Source organism: Mirounga angustirostris, unplaced genomic scaffold, assembly GCF_029215605.1.
Source record: "Mirounga angustirostris isolate CCGP_5_RB_7025 unplaced genomic scaffold, mMirAng1.0.hap1 SCAF_16, whole genome shotgun sequence".
NCBI lineage: Eukaryota > Metazoa > Chordata > Mammalia > Carnivora > Phocidae > Mirounga > Mirounga angustirostris.
Window position 1 is genome coordinate 56329021 of NW_026991724.1, and position 24315 is coordinate 56353335.

General features: G+C 54.2%; 1 protein-coding gene across 1 annotated transcript; it reads left to right on the forward strand.

The window, feature by feature from the left end:
* Positions 1-166: 166 nt before the first annotated feature.
* Positions 167-21917, forward strand: CACNG8 (calcium voltage-gated channel auxiliary subunit gamma 8). The gene is made up of 5 exons (XM_045890474.3): positions 167-191; positions 8618-8965; positions 17492-17575; positions 18624-18764; positions 21172-21917. The coding sequence occupies exons 1-5, from the start codon at positions 167-169 to the stop codon at positions 21915-21917; spliced, it is 1344 nt and encodes a 447-aa protein (XP_045746430.3).
* The last annotated feature ends 2398 nt before the right edge of the window (positions 21918-24315 follow it).

Below are 24315 nucleotides of genomic sequence, written 5' to 3' on the forward strand. Positions count from 1 at the left end.
CAATGCAGGGTAGTCACCCTGCTCTAATGGGGGCACGACAGGGCATGGGGGATGCAGCCTGCATCTGTATCCTCTGATGCAGCCTTGGGAGGTCAGGGAAGGCTTCCCAGAGGAGGGAGCATTTCAGTTGAGTCTTCATGTGGGAGATGGAAGAAGATTCCAAGAGATGGACAAGGTGGAAGGGGTTCCAGGTGAGGGAGCCACACTCAGGAACCTTGGAAGTGTAAAGGAGCCGAGCAGAGTGGGGAAAACCACTCCAGTCTGCAGGAGGCAGCTGTGGGGATGGCAGAAGACAAGACTGGTGCTCTTGGCAAAGGACATAGATCAAGAGCTTATATTTTCTCCTGAGGGCAATAGGGAGCCATAAGAGAATTTTGAGCAGAGGAGGGAAAGGGTCTGCTCTGAGTGTTGGAGAGCCTTTAGGGACCGAGTGAAAATCGGGCTGGAGGGAGACCGGTGGCATCCATCGGCTGGTGGGACAGTCCAGACAAGAGCAGGACAGAGGGAAGGGGGTGGATATGAAAGGGATCCAGGAGGGAGAGGGGCCCGCACACGGGAACTGACTGACTGGTTGTGGGAGTGGGGGAGAGGGAGACATGGAGAGGTGGCATTAATGCGCCCCTGGCTGAGCTGTCCCTGTGTGACCTTCACAGTGCAATGTGATATACAGGGTCTATTAGTGATTGGCTGCCGTGTAACAAAGGACCACAAATGGTTAAAAGCAGCATGTATTTATTATCTCACACTTTCCATGGTGCAGGATGCCAGTACAGGGCACGGGGTCCTCTGCTCGGGGCTTCCCAAGGCTGCAGTCAAGATGCCGGCTGGCCGCATCCTCATCTGGAAGTTCGATTAGGGAGAGGTCCACTCCCAACCTCCCTCAGGAGAGAGAGATCATTTCCATGTGATTGTACAGCTGACGTTGTTCCTGTGTTCTTGCTAGCGGATGTCATCCTCGGGTCTTCACCACGTGGCCCTCTCTGACATAGGACAGCAGGAGAATTGCTTGCTCTGAATCTCTGCCACTTCTGGACCCTTTGCGAAGAGATTGCCTGATTACGGTAGGCCCACCCAGGATTAACTACAAGTCAGTTGATTAGGGACCTTAATTACATGTGCAAAATCCCTTCACCTTGCCACATAGTGTAATCTAATCATGGGAATGACACTTTACCCTATTCACAAGCTTGCCCATACTCAAGGGGAGGCAATTCTAAAGAGTGTGTATGCTGGGGGTGAGAATATTGGGGGTCATTTTAGAGTTCTGCCAACCACATGGGATCAGGGGAAGTAAGGGCAGAGGACCTTCTCGAGCCTAGGGGCTTAGCAGACTTATCTCTGATTCTACAGCCTCTAGATCTCTGGGTCAAACCCATGGGAGACCTTGGATAATGTTTTTTTTTTTTTTAAGATTTTATTTATTTATCCCACAGAGAGAGACAGCAAGAGAGGGAACACAAGCAGGGGGAGTGGGAGAGGGAGAAGCAGGGATCATGACCTGAGCCGAAGGCAGACGCTCAACGACTGAGCCACCCAGGCACCCCGAGACCTTGGATAATGTGACATAAATTCATGAGCAAATATAGGAATGAGATCTGAAAGGGGCCATAACTGGAACATTCTGTGACACCTCTTCTGAAGGGTCCTTCCATGAACTGAAGGGTTGATCAGTGGGTCTAACATTTCTGTCCTACAACACAAAGTTCAGAGATGCTATCTCAGTTCTCAAAAGGATAAACATAGGATCCAGAAATGCCACACCTAGGTATATGCCCAAGAGATGTGAAAACTTATGTCCGTGGTGCCTGGCTGGTTCAGTTGGTGGAGCATGCAACTCTTGATCTCAGGGTTGCGAGTTTGAGCCCCACGTTGGGTGTAGAGATTACTTTTAAAAAATAAAATCTTTGGGGGCGCCTGGGTGGCTCAGTCAGTTAAGCATCTGCCTTTGGCTCAGGTCATGGTCCCAGGGTCCTGGGATCCAGCCCCTCCTCAGACTCCCTGCTCAGTGGGAAGGAACTTGCTTCTCCCTCTCCCTCTGCGCACCCCCCCGCCCCGCCCCATGCTCTCTCTCTCTCAAATAAATAAAGTGTAAAAAATAAAAATAAAAATAAATCCTTTAAAAAAATAAAATAAAATCTTTTTTAAAAAACCCAAACATGTGCCCAATGCAAAAACTTGAACACAGATGTTCATGGCAGTATTATGTACAATAGCCAGAATGGGGAAATGACCCGAATATCCAATGGATAAAAAACATGTAATATATCCATACAATGGAATGATATTCATCAGTAAAAGGAAGTGAAATAATGATACATATCACAACATGTATCATTATTCCAGGATGAACCTGGAAAACATGCTCAGTAGAAAGAAGCTAGACACAAAGAAACACATATTGTATGACTCCATTCATATGAAATGTCCAGGATAGGCAAATCTACACAGACAGAAAGTAGATTAGTGATTGTCTGGGGCTAGGGCAGAGTGTGGGGGGTGGTGGGGGGTGATGGCTGGCTAGGGTGGGTGGTAAATCCACAGGCTAACAAGAATGCTCTGAAATGGATCTAAACTCGATGGTTGCCCTATTCTGTGATTATAGCTAAAAGCCATTGAGTGGTACACTTTCCCTGGGTGAATTGTATTGGTATGTGGATTCTATCTCAATAAAGCTGCTAAAAAGAAACCAGATATACGCCCTCTGAAACAAGCAATCACGATGTAAAGTCTATCGCTTCCTGCCACAAAATGAACCAACAGAAGAACTAAAACTATTTACACGGGGAAGAAGGGAGGGGAAAAATGAGGTCGACAGGAATTAAAACCTTATCTATCAGAGAAAAGGAATCTATAATGTATAAGGCTGACACATCCAGAAGATAATTATTATTTACAGATGGAAAGGCAAGTAAGAGAAGAAACAGCTAAAAACGTTAAGAGGCTTTTCCAAAAAGGAACAGGATTTGAAGTGGGACAGACTAAATTATTTTTTATTATAACCCCTTGCTACTGGCGTTTGGCACAGGGTGGTCCCCGCCACAGAGAACTGCCCCTCGAGGATCACTAGTTCTGAGGTTTAGAAACCCTGGCTTGTTTTATTAGCTTCATAGTTGTTTTCACCCTTTGAAAGTTTCTGTTTTTGTTGTTTATTTTTAGCAGAGGCAGTTTAGAAGACAGCGCAGGCTCTGGGATCTGAAGCCCCGGCTCTGAGGGCAACCACTTCCTACCTTGGTGATGGGCTTACCTCTCTCAGTCTCAGTCTCCACATCTTTGAAATGGGGGCTAATGACAGAAGCCGGAAGACCGAGGCAATGCCTGCAAATGACTTCAAGTCTGTAATATTTGGCGCTCAATTTATATCGGTGACCATCACTGTTCGCAGCTGCGTCCCTCTCCCTGGCAAAAGAACAGAGGCGGGACAAATAGTTCTCAAATGAATGAATTCCAGGCCCCTTCCCTAGAGGCTGGTGTTTCTTTGCTTCCAAACAAGGGGTGTCAGAATGCTTCTCTAAACTCCTTTCCCCCCGTGGCCATGGTGAGAATTAAGTAAACTGACCTCTAGAAATTCCAAGTGGAAATGAGAGATGCTGGGTACAGAAGGATATGGCTCCTCCAGGGTGAGGGGATTGGGTGTGTGGGGAATACAGGTTTTCTCTGTCTCTGCCAGTCCCCAAAAGGGAGGAGCTGACCCCCAAATGGCATGTTAAGTGGCTTTGAAGTTCCCCTATTGCTGTCCACCCCTGCCAAGCCCCACAAAGAGGCTGCTTCATCTCCAACTCTGCCTTTTATTCCAACTCTGCCTTTATTGGGTACATTGCGATACATCTCTGAGCCTCAGTTTGCTCATCTGTAATATGGGAACGTCAGTGCCCACGTCGCAAGGATTCTGTAAGAATTCCACGAGACATCGAAGCATGCAAACTCCCTAGCCTAAGTCTATGGTCATGGCTAGCTTTTGGGTTTTGGATAGCATTTGCCGGAGGACAGAGTCTTGAAATAACTGCCTGTCTAGAGCAGTGTGCAAAGACCTTTTCTCATCCACGTTCTCCATACATTGGAGGCAGTTTTTGATTCCATTATAACTGAGTCTAGAAAGAAGGAAATGTTTTGTCCAAGGTCACAAACTGGCTACAGGCATCTCTGAGATTTGAATCCAAGACCAAACTTTCTGACTCTCAGATTTTCTGCCTCGAGTTGTCCCACCCCCTGCCCACTAGCTAGTCCTGGAACTCCAACAACCATTATTCTTCAAACTTGCAGAGCTGTCCCGCCCAGCCCCAGGCAGAGTTCAAGACCGATTCCCCCCCGAGTTTCTCACTTCCTGTTTGCCCCCTCACTCCCGTTCCTATCTTGGGGGGGAACCTAGCTCCTGGAGCAAGTGACGGGTAGGGTGGGGGGGTGGGGAGATGAAATGTCAGTGAAACTAAGGGCTTACTACCCTCGTAACTTGAATAGAAGAGAATTTCATTCTCAGGGGCTCTTTGCCCTTGGCAGCTGTTGGGGGGGGGGGGGCCTGGGGAGGTGGAGCTGTCCCTTGGATTTGGGGGAAGGGGACAGCTCCTGGGGTCCTTTTGGAAAGGCCCTCCCCTCGTTTCCGGCGCTGCAGCCGGCCTTGGCTGGGCGCCTGGATCCTGTTGCTATGACGACAGGAAGAGGCGGCGGCGGCAGGCGATGCTGTGGAGAGATGGAGGCTAGTGGGGGTGGGGTGGTGGCTTTGAAATGGGGATGGGGGTAGGGATCAGGGGCGAGGGATGTGGTGGGGGAGGGGGCGCGGGTGCCCTCGAGCTCTGACCTCCTTCATCCATCGGAGCCTGGCCCCTCTCCTGTTTTCCTCCAGCTTCCTTCTGGTGCCTCCTCAGTGTCTCTCTGTGTCTCGATCCCGGGGTCTCTCCCAGTCAAGCGCTCTCCACCTATCTCTCTCTTTGGGTCTCTCTCTCTCCTTCTGCACCTGCCTTTCCGTGTCCAGCCACCTTCTGCCACTCAGAGCCTTCTCCCCTAAATTTCTCTTATTATTTACTCTCTTGTCCGTTCCCTCTCTCTCTCTCTCTCTCCATCTTTTTCTCTCTCTAAAGCATCCTCCTCTCCATTAAGATCTTGCCCCCACCCCCCCATTTCTCTCTCCCTTTCTCTCTCCCCTCCCAACCCTCAGTCTCTGTCTGTCTCTCCCCATCTGTCTCTCCTCCCCCTCTCTGGATGACTCTGTCCCTGTCTCTTCTTTCCTTCTGTTATCCCATTCTGACCCCCCCATCCTCTCCCTTACCCCATCCCCCATCTGTCCCCCAGTCTCTTGGTTTCTCTCTTTGTGTCTCTGTCTCTGTCCCCTTCTCTCTCTGGATATTTCTCCGTGTGTGTGTCTCTTTCCAACTTCCTTCTGCTACCAGCCGCTGCCTCCCCCAAATTTCTCCCTCCCCCATTTCTGTTTCACAGTCTCTGGGTTCCTCTCTTTCCGCTTCTCCTTGTCTCTCTCTGTCTCTCTCCCTCCCTCTCTGGGTCCCTCTCTCTCTTTTTCCTCAGCTTCCTTCTGCCACCCAGACCCTGCCCCCCAATCCTTTCCCTCCCCCCACCTCCTCTCCGTGGCTCCCCCATCCTCAGCGGCTCCCCTCCCCCTCCCTCCCTCCTCCCTCTCTCTCTCGTCCTCCAGCTCCGCACTTTACCCAGCGACACGAGAACCAAATTGTCTCCTCACCTTTTTTTTTTCACCCCGACCCCCACTCCCTTGGGGCCCGAGCTCAGAGCTGCCCCTCAGCCTCCCCTCCCACCTCAACACCCTCATTCCCCATACGCCTCCTCATCTCCAACCCCCAACCAGGTCGGACGCCTGGGTCCCTCGCTGCTGGGGGAGGGGGAGCAGTGAGAACTGGGAGCCACAAGGGTTTTTCTGGGGGGGTGCAGACAGGGGGGCTCATCGTCCCCTCCCCAGTGCATCGGAGAGTTGACCTATCGTTAACAGAGGTGAGACAGATCTTTTTATTAATCGGAGGTGGGTGGGTGTAGAAGGAAGGTTCTGTGACCCCCCTAATTCTGGAGGAAGGAGCCAGCCCCTTCAGAGGGAGAAGGGCTGGTGACCCCTCTCATATCCGGAAGCTTTAGGATTGGGGGTCCCCTGCTCCCTCCTCTTTTGCTGCTGCTGACAGATGGACTAAAGGAAGAGTCCCTAAAACCAAACAGATTGCCCCTCAAATCGACAAAATGAAAAGATCTTCAAATCTTTTTTGATGGAGAATTTCCCTCACTTACCCCGTTTCCATCCCCTGCTTATTTTTGGTTGTGGGGGGCCAGCAGGGGGAGGGGTACACCTCGGGGTCATGGGCTCACCCTGGGGTGGAAGCAGAGATTTGCTAGGACAGTGGAGGTGGTGGTGCTGGTGGTGAGGGGTACAGATGGGGGAGAAGAAGCCAGGAGATAAGGAAACTCGGCGTTTGTCTGGAAAGGAAAGAGGAAGGGGCCAGAACTGAGGACAGGGGCTGGGGGATATCAGTGTCCAGTGGGCTGATGAATGGGGATGGGTAGGGGCTGTGTGTGGGCAGGCTAGTAGAGGTGGGGGAGGGAACACATGTGTGGGGCACTAGGCCCAGTTGCCATGGAGACACCCCCCATAGACAACCTTTCTCAGCAGCCCCTCCTAGGAGCAGACCCAGGCAGGGCCAGCTGATGGGGGTGGAAAAGGCCAAGGTCACCCTGGTACTAGGACGGGGGGTGGGGGGGTATCCTGTTGGCTTCCAGGCTCTGAACCTTAACAGGGGGTTTGGGAAAGAAGTCTAGGAAACAGTGAGTGGTGGAAGCAGGTAAGGGTCCTGTGCCTGGAAGGAGGGTTGGGGTGGAGAAGGCAGGGCTGGGGGTGTGGTGGTGGGCATGCTGGGGAAGAGGGAAATGAGGAGACGGGGGGGGGGGGGGTTTGCTGAGTGGGAAATTATTTCCAACTAAAAGAGAGTTTGTAGCCTCGTGGATGAAATTTTTCTGAGGGGCACTGTCTATGGGGGGGCTCCATTTACATTTAGAAGTAAGTAGGGCTGCAGAGCATGTTCCTGCACAGATGAAAGAGTAAGGGGAGTTGGGGGGTTCCCAAGAAAGGAAGTTGGTGGGGGCTCCTGAAGGGAATTTTCCTGAGTAGAGGAGATGTTGGTGGAGGAAGGGGATTCTTGGTGGTGTAAGAGAAGTCAGGTTAGCGGGGAGGTTCTTGTAAATTGAAGAGAGTGGGAGGTCCAAGTGAGTTGGGGAGATCTGGAGTTGGGGGGTTCATCCATGTGATGAAGATAACAGGGAACCAGTGCTCCAGTCAGGGGATTTGGAGGCAGTGGGAGATGATGGAAGGACAGAGGAATGGGGTGGGAGAGATGCTGGGCAGAGAGGGGGGGCTCTCCCTGGACAGCAGTGGGAGTTTGGATCAAACCTCGGGAGATTTCTGAATGGAGAGGAAATGTGGGTCTGGGGGAAGGGATTCCTGTGAGTAGCTCCTCTGTGGAGCTCATGGAGGAAATTTTTCTTAATGGAGGAGGAGAGAAAGTGATGGCTATGATGAGTTTGCCTAAGTTGTAGAGACAGTGGGGGCCAGATTCGGAAGACTTTTTTAAGCAAAGCAGAGGGTGGGGGATTTTGCTTGAGTCCAAGATGTAGTAGGGGATTGGGGTTGGTCCAAGGGAGACAGTGGGTGCTGTAGAGTAAGTATGAGGGAGATGGGGGCATTCTTCTAAACCAGAGGGTCCAACGTTTTGGTTGCCCATTAGAATCCCCCAGGGAACTTTTCAAAAACCTAGATGCTCTGGGGCCACCAGAGCAATGAAATCGGAATTTCTCTGATGGGGCTGAGGTGGAGCTCAGGTGGGGCTCAGGTGGGTATCCTAAAGATCAGGTATCCTGATCTCTAAGGTCCTTTGGTGATTTCACAGTGCGTTTGAGGTTCAGAACCTTGGTCCAGAGACACAGAGGTCTGAGTGGGGAAGGGGGTTCCGACCCAGAAGGGACTGTAGGGGGATGGGGGTGGTAGTGGTGGTGACCATGTGGTTCTTCTTAGTTGTGCAAACAGTCAGGATTCCTTGGGAAGATTTTTGTTAGCTGAGGAGGGATTGAGAAATTTATGTTTCTTGAGTACAGGACAGAGTAGGTGAGGAGGTGAAACTTGCAGGGGACGTGGGGGGCGGACGGAACTGTGAGAGATCAGAATGGTGATGGGGATCTTGTAGGTTCCTTGGGAGGAGGAAGCCCTGGGGCCAGAGTGGGGGTGGGGTGGCTTTCGCGGTGGGGAAGACTGGAGGACCAGGGGGAGGAGCGGGAAGGCGCAGGAGGAGTGTCTGCTGTGTCAGGCCCGGTGGGGGGAATTTTTCCCAGTGGGATTTAGTGGGAAGGCCGCCCTGGGCCGAGGGAGACTTTTTCAGAGAAAGGGAGGCAGGGAGAACCCGAGTGGGAGGAGTTTCTTCAACCTAGGAAGTAGTGGGGGTTCTTTGTGGGGTGGGGGCGGCTCCGTCCTTCGGGACTAATCCCTTTTCTGCTCCCCGCCCCCACCAGCCGGCGACCATGGCCGCCCTCTGACCCCCTCCGGGGCCGCGCCTCCTCCTCGCCGCCCCCGCCCAGCCCGGCCGGCCCCGGGCCCCCACTTCTGCCTGCGCTGTGTCCCCCCCAGCCGCCGGCACGGCCCCGCCCCCGCTGCCCCGGTGGTGGCCCACGGCCCCCCGGCTGCCCGTGGTCAAACTGGAGTCGCTGAAGCGCTGGAACGAAGAGAGGGGCCTTTGGTGCGAGAAGGGGGTGCAGGTGCTGCTGACCACGGTGGGCGCCTTCGCCGCCTTCGGCCTCATGACCATCGCCATCAGCACCGATTACTGGTTGTACACGCGCGCCTTCATCTGCAACACCACCAACCTCACGGCCGGCGACGAGGCGCCTGCCCACCGCGGGGGCGGCGGCTCCTCGGAGAAGAAGGACCCCGGCGGCCTCACCCACTCGGGGCTCTGGAGGATCTGCTGCCTGGAAGGTAGGGTGCGGGGGGCCCCTGCCTCGCGCCCCTCCTCCCCTCCGGACTCCAGGCCCCTCTCCGCCGGCTGCTGCCCGCCCTCCCCCGCCCTGTCACCTCTCCTGGGACCCCGGCCCCCTCCCGCATCCCCCGCCCCGCACACTCTCCCCTCCCCTCTGGCCCTGGCGCCTGGTCCTGCCTCCTGGGCGCCTCCTGCCCGCTCCCATCGGTCCCTCTGCCTCCTCCCTCCACGGCGCCCTCAGCATTCAGTCTTCTTCCCTCTCACTTTTGCCCCTGGACCCTCCCTTCCTCTCCGGGGCAGTCTCGCCTCCTCTAGGCCCCCTCTCAGCTTCTCTCCACAGACACCACCCTACCCCAGTCCCCACCGTTCCCCCTGCCCCTTCTTCCTCCTCTTGGGCTGTTTCTCCCGCAGACGTCATGGTCATGCCCTCTCTGGGCAGAGCTCATGACCCTCTCCTCTCTTCCCTCCTGTAGACTCCAGTCATGCTTGGCTCTACCCGTTAGGATTGCCTCCAGCCTCCCATCCTGGTCCTAGGCCTCCTCTGCTTCATCTTCCCTCCACTCACACCTCCTTCACCTCTTCCTCCTCCTCGAATACCCCACTTCTGGACTCTAAGACCACCGCCTCTTCCAGTCTCTGTCTCTGCTCTGTCCTTGGGTCTTGCTCTCCCTCTTGTAGCCCTTCTCCTAGCTGGCGCCCTCTGCCTCAACCTCCACTCACCAGCCCACTGCCGCTCTCTCCCTCCCCAGCTCTTCCTCCCTCCCACTCAGCTTTGCTGTGTCTTTGCACAGCCCTGGGCCGCCGGGCAAGAGGAAGGACGTCTGGGTCCCAGGCCCACCATGCGTCTGTCCCCTGTGTGAATGCTCTCTTTTCGCCTCCCTGAGCCTCACAGCTCTCACCTGCAACTACACAATCCCAAACCTCGCCTCCAGCATCAAAAAGACCAAGATCCCTCCACTTCCTCATCGCTCTCTTTCCCCATGCTTTCCTTTTCTCTTTTGCTGAGCACTCATGGTGAGCAAGGAGTGCAACTGTCTCATTTAATCCTGTGAGGCAGGTGCACCCTCCTGTCGGGGCTCAGAGAGGTTAAGCCACTTGCCCAAGGTCGCCCAGCTGTGATTGGGGCAGAGCCAAGAGAACTCAGGTCTGAAGGATGGGATGTGCAGATATGCTTTGTCTGGTGTGCCAAGTGTTTAAAACTGAAACCAAAATCCGAATCAGTTGCCAACATTTAAAAATAGGGAGACTTCACATTGAAAATCTGATTTCCGGCTTCTTTTGAACTAGTGGAAGATTTGACAACGCAGGGCCTCATTCTGCAGTGGCCACGACTGGCCCATCCAAGCAGCAGCTGCTCCTTCAGATCAGGCATGCGGTCTGTGGGTCCCCACATTCGCCTCTGCTCCCTATCGCCTCACACCCGTCCACTCTCTCATTATGGTACTTCCTTTCTCCTGTGGACATTCGAATCCATGTCCATTCACTGGCCTGACCAAGCACCGGGTACCGGCTGCGTGTGGGGGCTTGCATCCTGAAACCCCTAGGACAGGGTACAGCATATAATAAGAATGCCATCCATCCATTCATCCATCCATCCATCCATCCATCCATCCATCCATCCATCCATCCACCCGACCAATATTTATTGGGTTTATACTATGCACCAGGCACTGTTCTTAATTGCAGCGCTATGGCAGCGAAAAACAAAAGATCCCTGTTTTTATATGTGTTCTATTCAAGAGGGAGAGACAAATAATAAGAAATTTAAGTAAACAAAACCTTTACGGTGCTCGCTGGCACTAGGTGCTAAGGAGGACGGGGGAGAGGATGGAATGTGTTAGGACACACGTGTGCAGTTGCAGGTGAGGAGACGAGGATGGGCTTCGCTGAGCAGGTGACCTCGGGGTGGAGGTCTGAAGGAAGTGAGAGATGGAGCCACACGGCTCTCTGGAGGAAAGAGCCACAGCGAAGGCCCTGAGGTGGGAGCCTGTGTGTCTGGCCCCCCGCAGAGTGAGTGAGGGGACGTGGTGGGAGATGCAATCCAAGAGAGAACAGGCCCCGATTTCACACGTTCTGGGTGCTGGAAGGTGGTGACTTGCCTTTCCCGTCCAGAGTTCCTGAGCTGGCTTACACTGCGGACCAGGGCAGGAGCGCTCTGGCCCGGGGGGAGAGACTGAAGGGGCGGGCGGAGGCTTGTCTGGGCTGGGGGTGGGCGGAGTCGGAGACGTGATCTGAATTCAGAGCGTGTCCCAAAGCTAGAGTGGAGGTGGGGGTTGTGGCATTGCCGGCCGGCCGGGTGGCTGTGGGAGGTGAGAGAGAGAGAGAGAGAGAGAGAGAGAGGTCGGGGTGTCTCTAAAACAGCATCTCTCAACCTCAGCGCTGTTGACACTTTGGCGTGGATGGTTCGGAGCTGTGGGGGCCGTCCTGCGCACTGTAGGGGGGCTCGACAGCATCCTGGCCTCCACCTTCTCTGCTCCGTGCCAGGAGCAGTCCCCACGTCGTGACAACCAAAACTGTCAACTGTCTCTGGTCTGGGAATAAATTCGCCCCCGGTTGAGAGTCACTGCACCCAGGGCTGTGGCCTGAGCGCCTGAGCATGGTGGGGGTGGGGGTGGGGGTGCAGGCAGGGGGCCCCCGGAGGATGGTACAGTGGGCGTTTCATTTCATTTATTTTATTGTCTCTGATCTAATTTATTGTGAGCAGAGATATCAGGAGCTCCATTTTGGACATGTTACATTTGGGATGCCTATTAGGGATACCACCTAGGACAGGGGTGGGCATAGCAAAGTGCTATGCAGTCAATATTTTAGGCTCTGTGGACCTGTCCCTGTCACAGCCACTCCTGAAAACAACCAAAGACAACACGTGAGTGAATCAGCGTGGCTGTGTTCCGGTTACACTCGTATGTGGACACCGACATCTGAATTTCGTATCTTTCTCACGTGCCACGAAACACTCTCCTTTGATTTTTTTTTTTTTCCAATCACTTAGGAAATGTAAAACCCATTCTTCGCTGGATTTGGCAGGCTGGGTTTGGCCCACGGGTTGTAGTTTGCTGACCCCCCGATCTAAGCTGTGAGCGATATGATGTATGAGGCCAGAGTTCAGGGGACAGTCCGGGCTGGAGATATAAATTGGGGGGGTCATTGCATATGGATGGATGAGGTCACCTAGAGAATGCGAAGAGAGAAACATACCAAACAATTAGATGAAGGGCTGCAGCCTGAGCTAGTCCACTATGAAAAAAGAGATGAGAGAAGCCAGCAAAAGGAGCTCAGAAAGCAGGAGCCACAGAGACTTAGGGAAAATGAGGTAAGTGGGTATCCCAGAAGCCAAAGGAAATGTTGCAAGGAGAGTGTAAATGAAGGTGTGTGTGTGCCACGGAATGCTCACAATAGCCCTGTGATAGCTACCCATGTTATGTCCACCTTCTAGAAATGGAAGCAAAGGCTCAGAGAAAGTGAAGCGACTTTCCCAAGGTCACATGACTAATAGGTAGTCGAGTCTGGATTTGAATCCAGGTCTGTTTTATTTCCTAGGAGAACAAAGCAATGCATCCACCAGCTTCCAGCCCATGTGGGACCCAGGAATGTAGAAACTGAGCCCCCTGGACCATTGCCTCCTGAAGGCACTGGATTCCCGTGGATTTTCGGGTTCCGTCCCCATGTCCCTGTGAGTCTCCCCGACAGATGCAGTAGATGGAGTGGCTGAGACACAGACTTTGGGACAAGACTAGGATTAGGTTTACCTCCTGTCTGCCGAGCACAACAGGGTGACCTCGGACCACACATTGAACCTCTCTGTGCCTCATTTCCATCCTCCGAGGACTGGGAATTGCAATAACCCCTGACCCACAGGGATTGTGGAGGGGTTCAATGAGCTGCAATTGTAAGGCATTTAAAAGGCTAGCAGGCAGAGTAAGGGCTAGATTATGTCGTTTATATTTTGTTGTTGGTGTTCTTCTAATTATTCAGAATTCAGGTGACTGCCCTGAGCCTCATCTTCCTTGATAGCCCAGAAATCCCAGCCTCTTACCCAGCACTGCCCAATAGAAACATCACACAAGCCGCATATAGGATTTAAATTTTTCCAGTAGCTACATTCATATAAGGAAAAAGGAAAAGTTTCAATGAATATATAATTTAATAAATAGAATTTATACACTATAATAAATCAATATAAAAGCTAATAATATCTTTTCTTTAACCAAGCATAGCCAAATATTATCATTTTAATATGTAATATAAAAATTATTGATGGAATATTATGCATTTTTTTCATACTAAGACTGAAATTCGGTGCGTATTTTATGCTCACACCTCATCTCAATTGCCACGTTTCAAGTGCCCAAGAGCCACCTGGGGCTGGTGGCATCCGTGTGGGTGTAGCCCCCTCCTCAGGAATCAAGACCCTGGACCCACAGCTCCATTTATTCAAGCTGGTTATCTAAAGCCCCTGTGCTCAGCACTTTGCATGTCTTATTATCTCACCAAATCCTCCCAATTGTGTCGGGGGGGGGGGGGGGAGTGGTATGAGGAGGAAGCTGACGGCCAGCAAGGGAAGTGAGTCAGCCACATGGTCACCCAACATGTGAGGGGCAGAGTGGGCTGGAACCCACTTCCCCATGCACCCTCACTGCAGCACCCCCACCCCCTCACTCCTGCCTACCCAGGTCTGTGCTGGGCAAGTTCGGGGGAGACCCAGGGACACATTACTGCCATCCCTGCACATAAAAAGCTCCTGGCTCAGCCCAGTCAAATCAGATCATATGCAGAAGCATGTTGCCATGTTGCATAGCCCCCTGTATTCTGCCCTTGACTCTGTTTCACTGAACTCTTATCAAACCCTATGAGGTCATGTCATTGTCCTCATTTCCCAAATGAGGAAGCTGAGACTCAAGAGCATTCAAGTCCCAAAAGCCACACAGGTGGGAAGTGGCCGTCCTGGCACTGAGTCCAGAGAATGTGATTCCAGGGACCATGCTCCACTGTCTTAAATATACTCATTCTCTGAAGCCCAGCTGCACTTAATCTCCTCCCCCCACCCCAAATTAACACCTACATGGGACTAAACAACTTCTTTCACTCTATGCTCAGTTTTCTCATCTATAAAGCAGGGATGTCATTATTGTCCAGTATCCCTAGGGTTTGTCATAATTACCGAGTGCATTAATACCGGACAAATGCTCGGAGAGGTGCTTGGTGAGCGGTTAGCCCTCAGTACGTACTGGTCATTACGGCTGTCATCGCTAATCTGTTGAGAGGGTCTGTGTGCTGTGCGCTTTACATGCTCAACCTCATTTAATTATGATAACTGTTTGGAGAGACATACTGTGATCCCATTCAAGAAAGGAGAGAACTTGAACCCACAGTCTTACTGATCACACCATGATGGATGTGCTGATGGATAAGAATTTGCACTTGAGAGTTGTATAATCAATCATTCATTCATTTTTTAAAAATTGTGGTAAAATCTAACAAAACATAACATTAAATTTATCATCTTAACCATTTTTAAGGGTACAATATGGTAGTGCTAAGTACACTCGCATTGCTGTGCGCCCATTCTCCGGAACTCTTCTCATCTTGCAAAATGAAACTGTCCCCATTAAACGAAAACTCCCCATGTCCTTCCCCCAGCCCCTGGCATGCACCAGTCTACCTTCTGTCTATGAATTTGACTCCTCCAGACACCCCATATAGGTGGAATCATACAATATTTGTATTTTTGTGACGGCTTACTTCACTCAAGCATGATGTCTTCAAAGTTCATCCATGTTGCAGCACATAGTCAGAATTCCCTCACTTTTTAAGGCTGAATAATACTCCATTGTATGTATAGACCACATTCTGCTTATCCGTTCATTCACCAGTGGACACTTGGGTTGTTTTTGGATGTTGTGAATAATGTTGCTATGAAAATGAGTGTACACATGTTTCTTAGAGACCCTGCTTTGAATTCTCTTGAGTATATACCCAGAAGTGGAATTGCGGGGTCATATAGTAACACTGTTTTTAATTTAAAAATTTTTAAATTAATTTTTAAAATGGTAGCAGCTGACACCATTTTCCATCCCCACCAACAGTGCACAAAGGTTTCAATTTCTTTTTTTTTTTTTTTAAGATTTTATTTATTTATTTGACAGAGAGAGACACAGCGAGAGAGGGAACACAAGCAGGGGGAGTGGGAGAGGGAGAAGCAGGCTTCCCGCGGAGCAGGGAGCCTGATGCGGGGCTCGATCCCAGGACCCTGGGATCATGACCTGAGCCGAAGGCAGACGCTTAATGACTGAGCCACCCAGGCGCCCCAAAGGTTCCAATTTCTCCACATCCTCATCAATGTTTGTTATTTTCTGTTTTGCTTTTTTTTTTTTTTTTAAGATTTTATTTATTTATCTGACAGAGAGAGAGAGCACAAGTAGGCAGAGCGGGAGGGAGAGGGAGAAGCAGACTCCCCGCTGAGACTTGGGACTTGATCCCAGGACCCTGGGATCATGACCTGAGCCAAAGGCAGATGCTTAACTAACTGAGCCACTCAGGCGCCCCCGTTTTGCTTTTTAATAGTAGCCATCCTGGTGGGTATGAGGTGGTATCTCATTGTGGTTTTGATTTGCATTTCCCTAATGATTAGTGATGTCGAGCATCTTTTCATGTCCTCGGCCCATTCAATCATACTCTCATAAAAATATTTATTAAGCAGTAAGTGCTAGGTATTGTTCTAGATGCTTGGAAGATTAGTGGTGAACTGAACAGCCTGTAACCTTATATACCATAGGGCAAACTGCTGTGTTTTAATTCTGCTTCCACCACCTATCAGCTGTGAATTGATTAATCCTTTCTGTGGCTCTGCTTCCTCATCTGGACAGTGGGTAGATTGATATCAACTGAGCACTTAATTATGTTCTAGGCAAAGTGCTAAATCTCTTTACCTGGATTCAATCCTCACAACAATCCCATGACGTAGGTCCTGTTATCCCCTTTTATAGGTGAAAGGACTGAAGCAAATTGGCCTAAGTAACACCAACAAGGTCACAGAATCAGGACATGATGGAGTTGGGTTTCATTATCGAGCAGTGTGAGTCCAATTCCCAACGTTTGGCCACTGCACAACACCAATAACATTATCTATTTCATGGGACTCTTGGGAGCTCCGGATGAGTTAATCCACCTAGGAAGCACTTAGCAAATATTAGCTGTTAGTGGAATTACTCACTGCCTTATATTCCTTCTTCCCAATCCTTTCCTTTATCCCCATTATTTTCCCTGTCATCTTCTGCCTCCAATCTCCCCTTCTGCTATACCTATATTCATTCATAATTTCATTCATTCATTCAACACCCATGTCTTGAGGCCTCCTTTGTGCCAGGCGATGCTAGGGACACACAGAGGAATCAGACTCCCTGTCTTCCCCCTGCAGGGAACTCCCAGCTTACTGAGGAAGAAGAAGCTCATAAAGCAACCCTATGCATGCCCCCCCCCCAAAAAAAAGGTGTGTGTGTGTGTGTGTACCGCAGGGAGCTGATCCACCCTAGAGGGGGACACTGACCCAACTTTGGTGGGAGGCGTGTGCGTGTGCGTGCCCGCGCGTGCGTGTACACAGGGAAGCTTCCTCAAGCAGGTACCCTGTGAGCTGCCCCCTTGCAGGCTAAGTTTTTCATCAGTGAAGACTGTGAACGGAATCCACAGCATGGGCAAAGGCCTGCAGGTTGGAAGGAGCCTGGAGAATCGAGGAAACTAAATGTATCTATATTTATATTTATTTACATATCCATCTCCAGTTAGGTGATAGAGGTAGTAGAATAGGAACTGCCCCAAAGTTGAGAAGATGGGTCCCCAAAGGGTGTGAGAATGAGGATTCTGGGATGGAAGAAGGGGGTGAGACTGCATGACGCCTAGAGGCATACCTCCTCACATGCCTCTACTTGCTCCAGCCACTCCATCTCCTTCCAGAGGATTCCAGGTAAGAGACTGGGAAGCCCTCGCCCTACAGGCAGAACTGGAGAGACTACAACTCCCATGGTCCAGTGGGGCTGCGCTCTCACCGTTGGACTCAAGACTTCATAGGGCCTCATGGGAAATGTAGTCCTCGCCTTCTGTGCGCGCCTTCGTTTTCCCACGCATTTTCAGACCCGGCGACAAGTGCAGAGTTGCCGAGCGCCTTGACATTGCCGAAGCCAGTGCCTTCTTTCTCATAGCGGGGGGAAAACGGAAAGCCGGAGGGGTTGAGTGTCCTAGCCCGGGTTACAGGGCAAAGGTCTTTGTGGCCTTTTAGTGAGTGTTGCATGGGTGTTCCCCGCCCCCCCCTTTTCCTTTTTTCTTTCTTTGTTTAACTGCTGGGAAAACCGAGTCCAGAGAAGTTTAGAGTTTGTCCCAGATGCTGATAGGCTCAGGAGCCAGGATTTCCTGTCTCCCAATAGGCCCAGAGAGAGGAGAGGTTTGGGGAAGGAGGGGGAGTCTTCTCTCACCGGGGGTTCTCTCAACTCTTAAAGCCCCGCCCCCCACCATCACCCCCCATCCCCCTCCAGGGTTGAAAAGAGGCGTCTGCGTGAAGATCAACCATTTCCCGGAGGACACGGACTACGATCATGACAGCGCGGAGTATCTGCTCCGTACGTGGGGGTCTGAGTCAGAGTCGGGGGGACTGCCGGGCCTGGGCCGGGGCCGGAGCGCGGAGGGGGGCGCTGGGGAGCGGCACTTAGACGGCCAATCCGAATCTAGATGTTGAGATCCCTTGGATCCCAACTGGTTTAGTGATCCCTCTCCCGCCCCCGCCTCTCACCTTGGGGCGGGCTGAGGGGCGGTGGGGGGCGAGCCCGGGAGGTGATTGGCCGCCTTGCTGCCCCGGGCTCGCGGCGACACTGCTCCGTGACTCGTTGTCGGTTTCTGGGCTGGATTGGCCACTGAGGCGACCTGCGGCGCGCACGGGCCACTCTCGCGAGCGGGCTGAGGAAGCCGGTGCTGCGATTGGTAGCTACGCCGAGACCGCGGCAAATCCTGAATTGTGATTGGCTGCGGCCTCAGCGGGGCTGAGAAATCGCAAAATCCGTTTGCTGGGGTCTGGAGGGTGGGTGGAAAGGACTGCAGCTAGAGAAGGACAGACGGACAGACACACGCGCGCGCGCGCGAAGCCCAGAGCAGTAGATGGAGCCAGGCAGAAGGATAGGGGGTGGGGCACAGAGGGAGGAAGGGCGGGGAATCCGGAGAGAGAGATGAAGCCGGGCAGAAAGGGGGTGGGTAAGGTATTAAGAGATTTGACAGATCTAGAGAAAGGGAAGAAATATGCAAAGGAGAAGGAAAAAGAGGGAGGGTCCACAGAGAAGGTCAGAGAAAAACAGAGAGGGAGAGTGATTTTGAGAAGTAAAAAGGAAAAAAAAAATGTGCCAGGAGAGAGAAAAATAGGCCGAGGGAGAAAGAAAAGGAGGAAGAAAAAAGGCGGGAGAGGAGATCAGACCGAAAAATAGAGAAATTTTAAAGAGGAGAGAGAATGAAAGAAAAAAGGAAATGACCAGAACACCGGCAGAGAGGGAGACTTGGAGGTTTCTAGCGAGAGGAGCGGAGACGAAAGCGGGCAGGAAGCGCAGCGCGCGAGGGGCGCAAAGGGCCGCACCTGACGCCCTGGCTCCCACGCCTTCTCCCCTCCTCTCCTCTCCCTCGCAGGAGTCGTCCGGGCCTCCAGCATCTTCCCCATCCTCAGCGCCATCCTACTGCTGCTCGGGGGCGTGTGCGTGGCGGCCTCCCGGGTCTATAAGTCCAAGAGGAACATCATTCTGGGCGCAGGGATCCTGTTCGTGGCAGCAGGTGAGAGGCAGAGGGAGGGGGCGGCCGGCTGGGGCGGCCACCTGCGCGGGCGCTTGTGTGTGTTATGTGTGTGTGCGTGAGCGTGTGTGTGTGTGTGTGCCTGTGCGTTTGCAAAGCCACCCTGCCCCAGGCGCCTGCTGGGGCCTGGAGCCTTCCTAGGCTCTTCCTAAGCTCCATCGCCACCCGCTGGGCAAGGTAGGTGTCGCCTTCGCGCCGTCTTTGGGGGGAACAAGCCCAGCACTGACAGGTGTCTAGCGCGTAATCAGGGGTGCCGGGAGCTTACGTTCCAAAGCCCGCGGTTCTGCAGACGGAAGGGGCGGGGCTTGGGGGAGGGGTGGGGCCTTGAGACAATCGGGGTCTTGGAGATAGAGGGGCGGGGCTGGCATCCCGGTGACTGAGCGGCAGATGGAGGGGAGGAACCTGTTTTAGGGGGCGGGGCCTCGTGAACCCCGGTAGATCCAGGAAGAGGCTGGTCCTGGGAAACCATCTAGACCAACTTCGAGTGAGGTTTCCCCGCTCTCCCCTACCCCCGCAGGTGCTTCCCTGCTTTTCTACGTGAAATGAATAGTGCTGGGAAATTCCAGGGGGCAGAATCCAGGGAAGGGGGAGGACTTAGCATAAAGAGCAGGGGTGCTTTGGGGATGGGTCAAGATCTGCTTTTGAGCCAGAGGACTGAAAGGGGGGTGACAAGCGGAGAAGCCGCGTCTGGACCCGCAGGGGGCGGGGTTTGATGGGTTGGAGGCGGGGCTTGGGGTAGAAGGGGGACTTGATCCAGTAGGAGCTAATTTTAGACCACCGGGGGGAGGGCCTAGACTAGATAACCAGTCTGGATTGATATCACGAAAGGAAGAGTTTAGATCTGCAAGGGACCGAGCCTAGAGAATCAGAGCGGAATTACCATACGAACAGTTTAAACGAGTGTAGGACTCAGGAGAAAACCCAGGTTTATAACGTTAAGGATTGAGTTAGACTACTCAGGGTAGGGCCTGGAAACCCAGGCCGGGATTACGTCATCACGGGCAGGGTTTAGACCAGACCAAACAGGGCCTGGACCAGCTGAGGCCAGGTTTAGACCAGACTAGTGGAGGTGGGGCCGGGCTAGCTGGGAGTGGGGCTTCGACCCCCCACTTCGACCCCCCAGTTGATCTAGGTGGGGCCTAGATCAACTGGGAAGGAGTTTAGACCGTCCGTGACTAGGTCTGGGCCAGCCAGGGCCTGGACCACTGGGGCGTGATCCAGACTAGGCTTTCTTGGGGCAGGGCCCCAGTTAGCCAGGGAGGAGTTTAGAGCACCTGGGACAGGACAAGGACCACCCGGGGCGGGACACGGAGCATTTGGGGGCGGGGCCTAGATCACCCGTGGGTAGAGCTTAGACCAGCAAGGGCTGGGGCCTGGGCCAGCTCGGGAGGAGTTTAGACCGCTTGAGGTGGAACAGGGACCATCCAGGGCGGGACATGGAGCATTTGGGGCAGGGCCTGGACCACCCAGGGGTGGAACTCAGACCACGGCGGGGCGGGGCCTGGGTCAGCTGGGGAGGAGTTTAGAGCACCTGAGACGGGACAGGGATCATTTGGGGCGGGGCTTATGCCACTTAGGAGTGGAGATTAGACCAGCGTGGGGCGGGGCCTGGGCCAGCTCGGGAGTTTAGACCACCTGGAACGGGACAGGACCGTTTGGGGCGGGGCCTAGACACCCGGGGGTGGAGCTTAGACCAGGGCGGGGCGGGGCTTGGGCCAGCTTGGGAGGAGTTTAGAGCACTTGACGGGACGGGGTCATTTGGGGCGGGGCTTATGCCACTCAGGAGTGGAGATTAGGCCAGCGCGGGGCGGGGCCTGGGCCCGCTCGGGAGGAGTTTAGAGCTTTGGGGCGGGGCCTAGGCCAGCTCGGGAGGAGCTTAAAGCACCTGGGACGGGACAGAGCTCGTTTGGGGCGGGGCCTAGACACCCGGGGGTGGAGCTTAGACCAGGGCGGGGCGGGGCTTGGGCCAGCTTGGGAGGAGTTTAGAGCACTTGACGGGACGGGGTCATTTGGGGCGGGGCTTATGCCACTCAGGAGTGGAGATTAGGCCAGCGCGGGGCGGGGCCTGGGCCAGCTCGGGGGGAGTTTAGAGCTTTGGGGCGGGGCCTAGACCACCCGGGGGTGGAGGTTAGACCAGTGTGGGGCGGGGCCTAGGCCAGCTCGGGAGGAGCTTAAAGCACCTGGGACGGGACAGAGCTCGTTTGGGGCGGGGCCTAGACCATCCGGGGGTGGAGCTTAGACCAGCGCGGGGCGGGGCCTGGGCCCGCTCCAGAGGAGCTGGAGCATCTGGGGCTGGGCTCTGACTGTCCGGGCGGGACCGCGGGGCGGGGCGGGGCGGGGCGGGGCCGGCGGTGGCCTCCAGGCTCCCGTCTGACCGTCCCCCGCCCAGGCCTGAGCAACATCATCGGCGTGATCGTGTACATCTCGGCCAACGCGGGCGAGCCGGGCCCGAAGCGGGACGAGGAGAAGAAGAACCACTACTCGTATGGCTGGTCCTTCTACTTCGGCGGGCTGTCGTTCATCCTGGCCGAGGTGATCGGCGTGCTGGCCGTCAACATCTACATCGAGCGCAGCCGCGAGGCGCACTGCCAGTCTCGCTCGGACCTGCTCAAGGCCGGCGGGGGCGCGGGCGGCAGTGGCGGGAGCGGCCCCTCGGCCATCCTCCGTCTGCCCAGTTACCGCTTCCGCTACCGCCGCCGCTCCCGCTCTAGCTCCCGCTCCAGCGAGCCGTCGCCGTCGCGGGACGCGTCTCCCGGCGGCGCCGGGGGCCCGGGCTTCGCCTCCACGGACATCTCCATGTACACGCTCAGCCGCGACCCGTCCAAGGGCAGCGTGGCCGCGGGGCTGGCGGGGGCCGGCGGCGGCGGCGGCGGCGGCGGCGGCGGGGCGTACGGCGGCGCGGGCGCGGGCGGCGGCGGGGCGGGCGCCGAGCGGGACCGCGGGGGGGCGCCCGGCTTCCTCACGCTGCACAACGCCTTCCCCAAGGAGGCGGGCGGTGGCGTCACGGTCACGGTCACCGGGCCGCCCGCCGCGCCCGCCCCGCCCGCGCCCGCCGCGCCCGCCCCTGGGACCCTGGCCAAAGAGGCCGCCGCCTCCAACACCAACACGCTCAACAGGAAAACCACGCCGGTGTAGGGGCGCGCGCCGGGGGGCGCCGAGGGGGCGTGTCCGGGGCGCGTGCGCGGGCGCGCGTGCAACGAGGCTGCCGGGGGCCGGGGGCGGCCCTCCCACCCCGCGAGCGCGCTGGAGACTGCTTGGCCTTCCCCCGCGCCCCGCGCTCCGATCGGGGCCCCCCCCGAGGGAGGGGGCCGTTGGGAGGGGGCGTCGTGTTTTATTTTTTTGGGGGATGGGGGAGGGGGGAGGGCCGTGGAGTTTTTTTGCAGTTTTGAGATGTTTTCTTTTTAATGTTTTGCTGTGTGCATGTGGGGGCGGGGCGGGGGGGAGGGAGGGACTCCCAGCCCAGCCCAACTCCTGGAGAGGGGCCCATAACACACGAATATATAGTTATACCTACAAACTATATATATGCCCTATGTAAAGAGGCAGAAAGGTTAAGAGAAGGCTTGCAGAAAGGCAAAGTAACACGGAATGGACGTGGGCATTCATTCACTTTCTCATTCATTATTCCACAAGGGTTTATTGAGTGCCTGTTGTGTACCAGGAAGGTACTGGGGAGGGAACATAACGGGCACAGAGAGTGACTCGTTCATTCATTATCCGAAATTTATTTGTATACTTAAGCACGAGGCATTGTGCTGGATGCTGAGCCTACAGAAGGAAGGAAGACAGACAGCGTTCCCCAATGTCATCATTGAGTTTGCATCTTGTGCAAGAGACAGACATTAATCAAAGAACTGTATATACAAACAGTAAGTTACAGTTAGAACACAGGAGAAATCTGAAATGCTCTGTTAGGGAGGTGTAACCCAGTTTAAAAGGAAAGAATATTTTAGCTGACATTGAAAAGATGACAAGACACCAGCCGGTGAAGCTGGGGGAAGTGTCTCAGCCAGGGAGCAGCATATGCAAAGGCCCTGGGGCAGGAAGAGCTTCCAGGGAGGGCTAAGGTGTAGTGAGCCAGGTGCAGATGGGACAAGACAAAGCTGGAGATGTAGACAGAGCCAGACTGCCCAGGGACTTGTAGGTTAGGTCAGGAGTTTGGATTTCATTCTGAGGGCAGCAGGAAGCCATGGAATGGCTTTAAGCAGGAGCATAATGTGAATAGGGCACAAAAGGGAGGCAGGAAATCAAAGAGGAGAGTGAGGCAGAGGCAGGCTGAAATTCAGCATCAAACACAGGCAGTGGCCCTTGAAACTCACATTCCTGGGAGGAAGCAAGTAATCACACAAAATCCTAAAGCACAGGCAGGGTGTCTGGTGTGCAAGAGAAGCTTTGTGGGACTTAGACATTTGTGTTTCATTCATTCATTAATTCAGCCATTGACTCGTTGACATTTCTTTGCCTCTGCTAACATACCAGGCAGTGTGTTATAGGATCAGGATCCCCCGAAATGAAACAGACCCTACCCCTGCTGTCGAGGAGGAGTCGCCAAAAACTGTAATCCAAGGAGGGCGATCGGTGTTGTGACAGGGACCATGACGGGCACCTTGAACAGAGAACACAGTGACTGAGCTCCAGCAGTGGGCTGTACTCAGGGAAACTTCCTGGAGAACCTAATGCCCAGCCTAAGTTTAAAAAGGATGTGTAGGAACCTGTCAAGCGATGAAGGGAGTGCCTCAGGCAAAGGCCATGGGGAGTGACATAGCGTGCTGTCTTTGGGACAGGGTTCAAAGTTCTGGGACGCTGGAGGACAGGGTTGGGGTGGGAGGTCAGGTCAGAGAAGCAGCTAGATAGCCAGAATTGAAAGGTGCTGGAGTTCCAGGAGGAGGAGTTTGGGCTTTATTCTGAGGGTAGTGAGGAGAGACGGGAGAGTTTTGAGCAGCAGAAGTCCAGGACCAGATGTGAGTGTTAGAAGGAGCCACTGGGGGGAAGTGGTGAACAGGAGGCTGATGCTGTGGGATAGGCGAGAAGAGGGTGTCAGGTGAGCTGAGCAAGGGCTGTGGGGGTGGAGGGGGATGGATTTGAAGGCCGCTGAGCATGCAGAAGGGACGTTGATTAGTGCATGTCCCTTCATCTGCTCAGTAAATATTGCCTGTGTGCCGAATGTGCTGGGGTTTGGAGATGCTCCAGACCCTGCCCGGCCCTCTAGGGCTCCCAGTCTGGTAGGAAGACAGCCTGGGACACAGATGGCGAGGAAGTGGTTATTGGTGGTGCCCAGGGGCTTCGGCAGCCTCTGTCCTGATGATATGAGGCAGCAGAAGGAGGGATGGAATCAGACTGGGAGTTGGGAGTTCCCCTCAGGGGCCCTGTGGGTGGACTAGAAAAAGGGAGAGCCTGGAGGGCAGGGGACCAGGGAGGAATTCCCTGGAGGCAGTTTCAGGGAGAGTGGATAGAAAATGTGGGGGAAGGATTACAAAACAGGAGCACGGGGTGTAGGGAAGCTAAATGGAGAGACAGGACAGGGAGAGGCAGA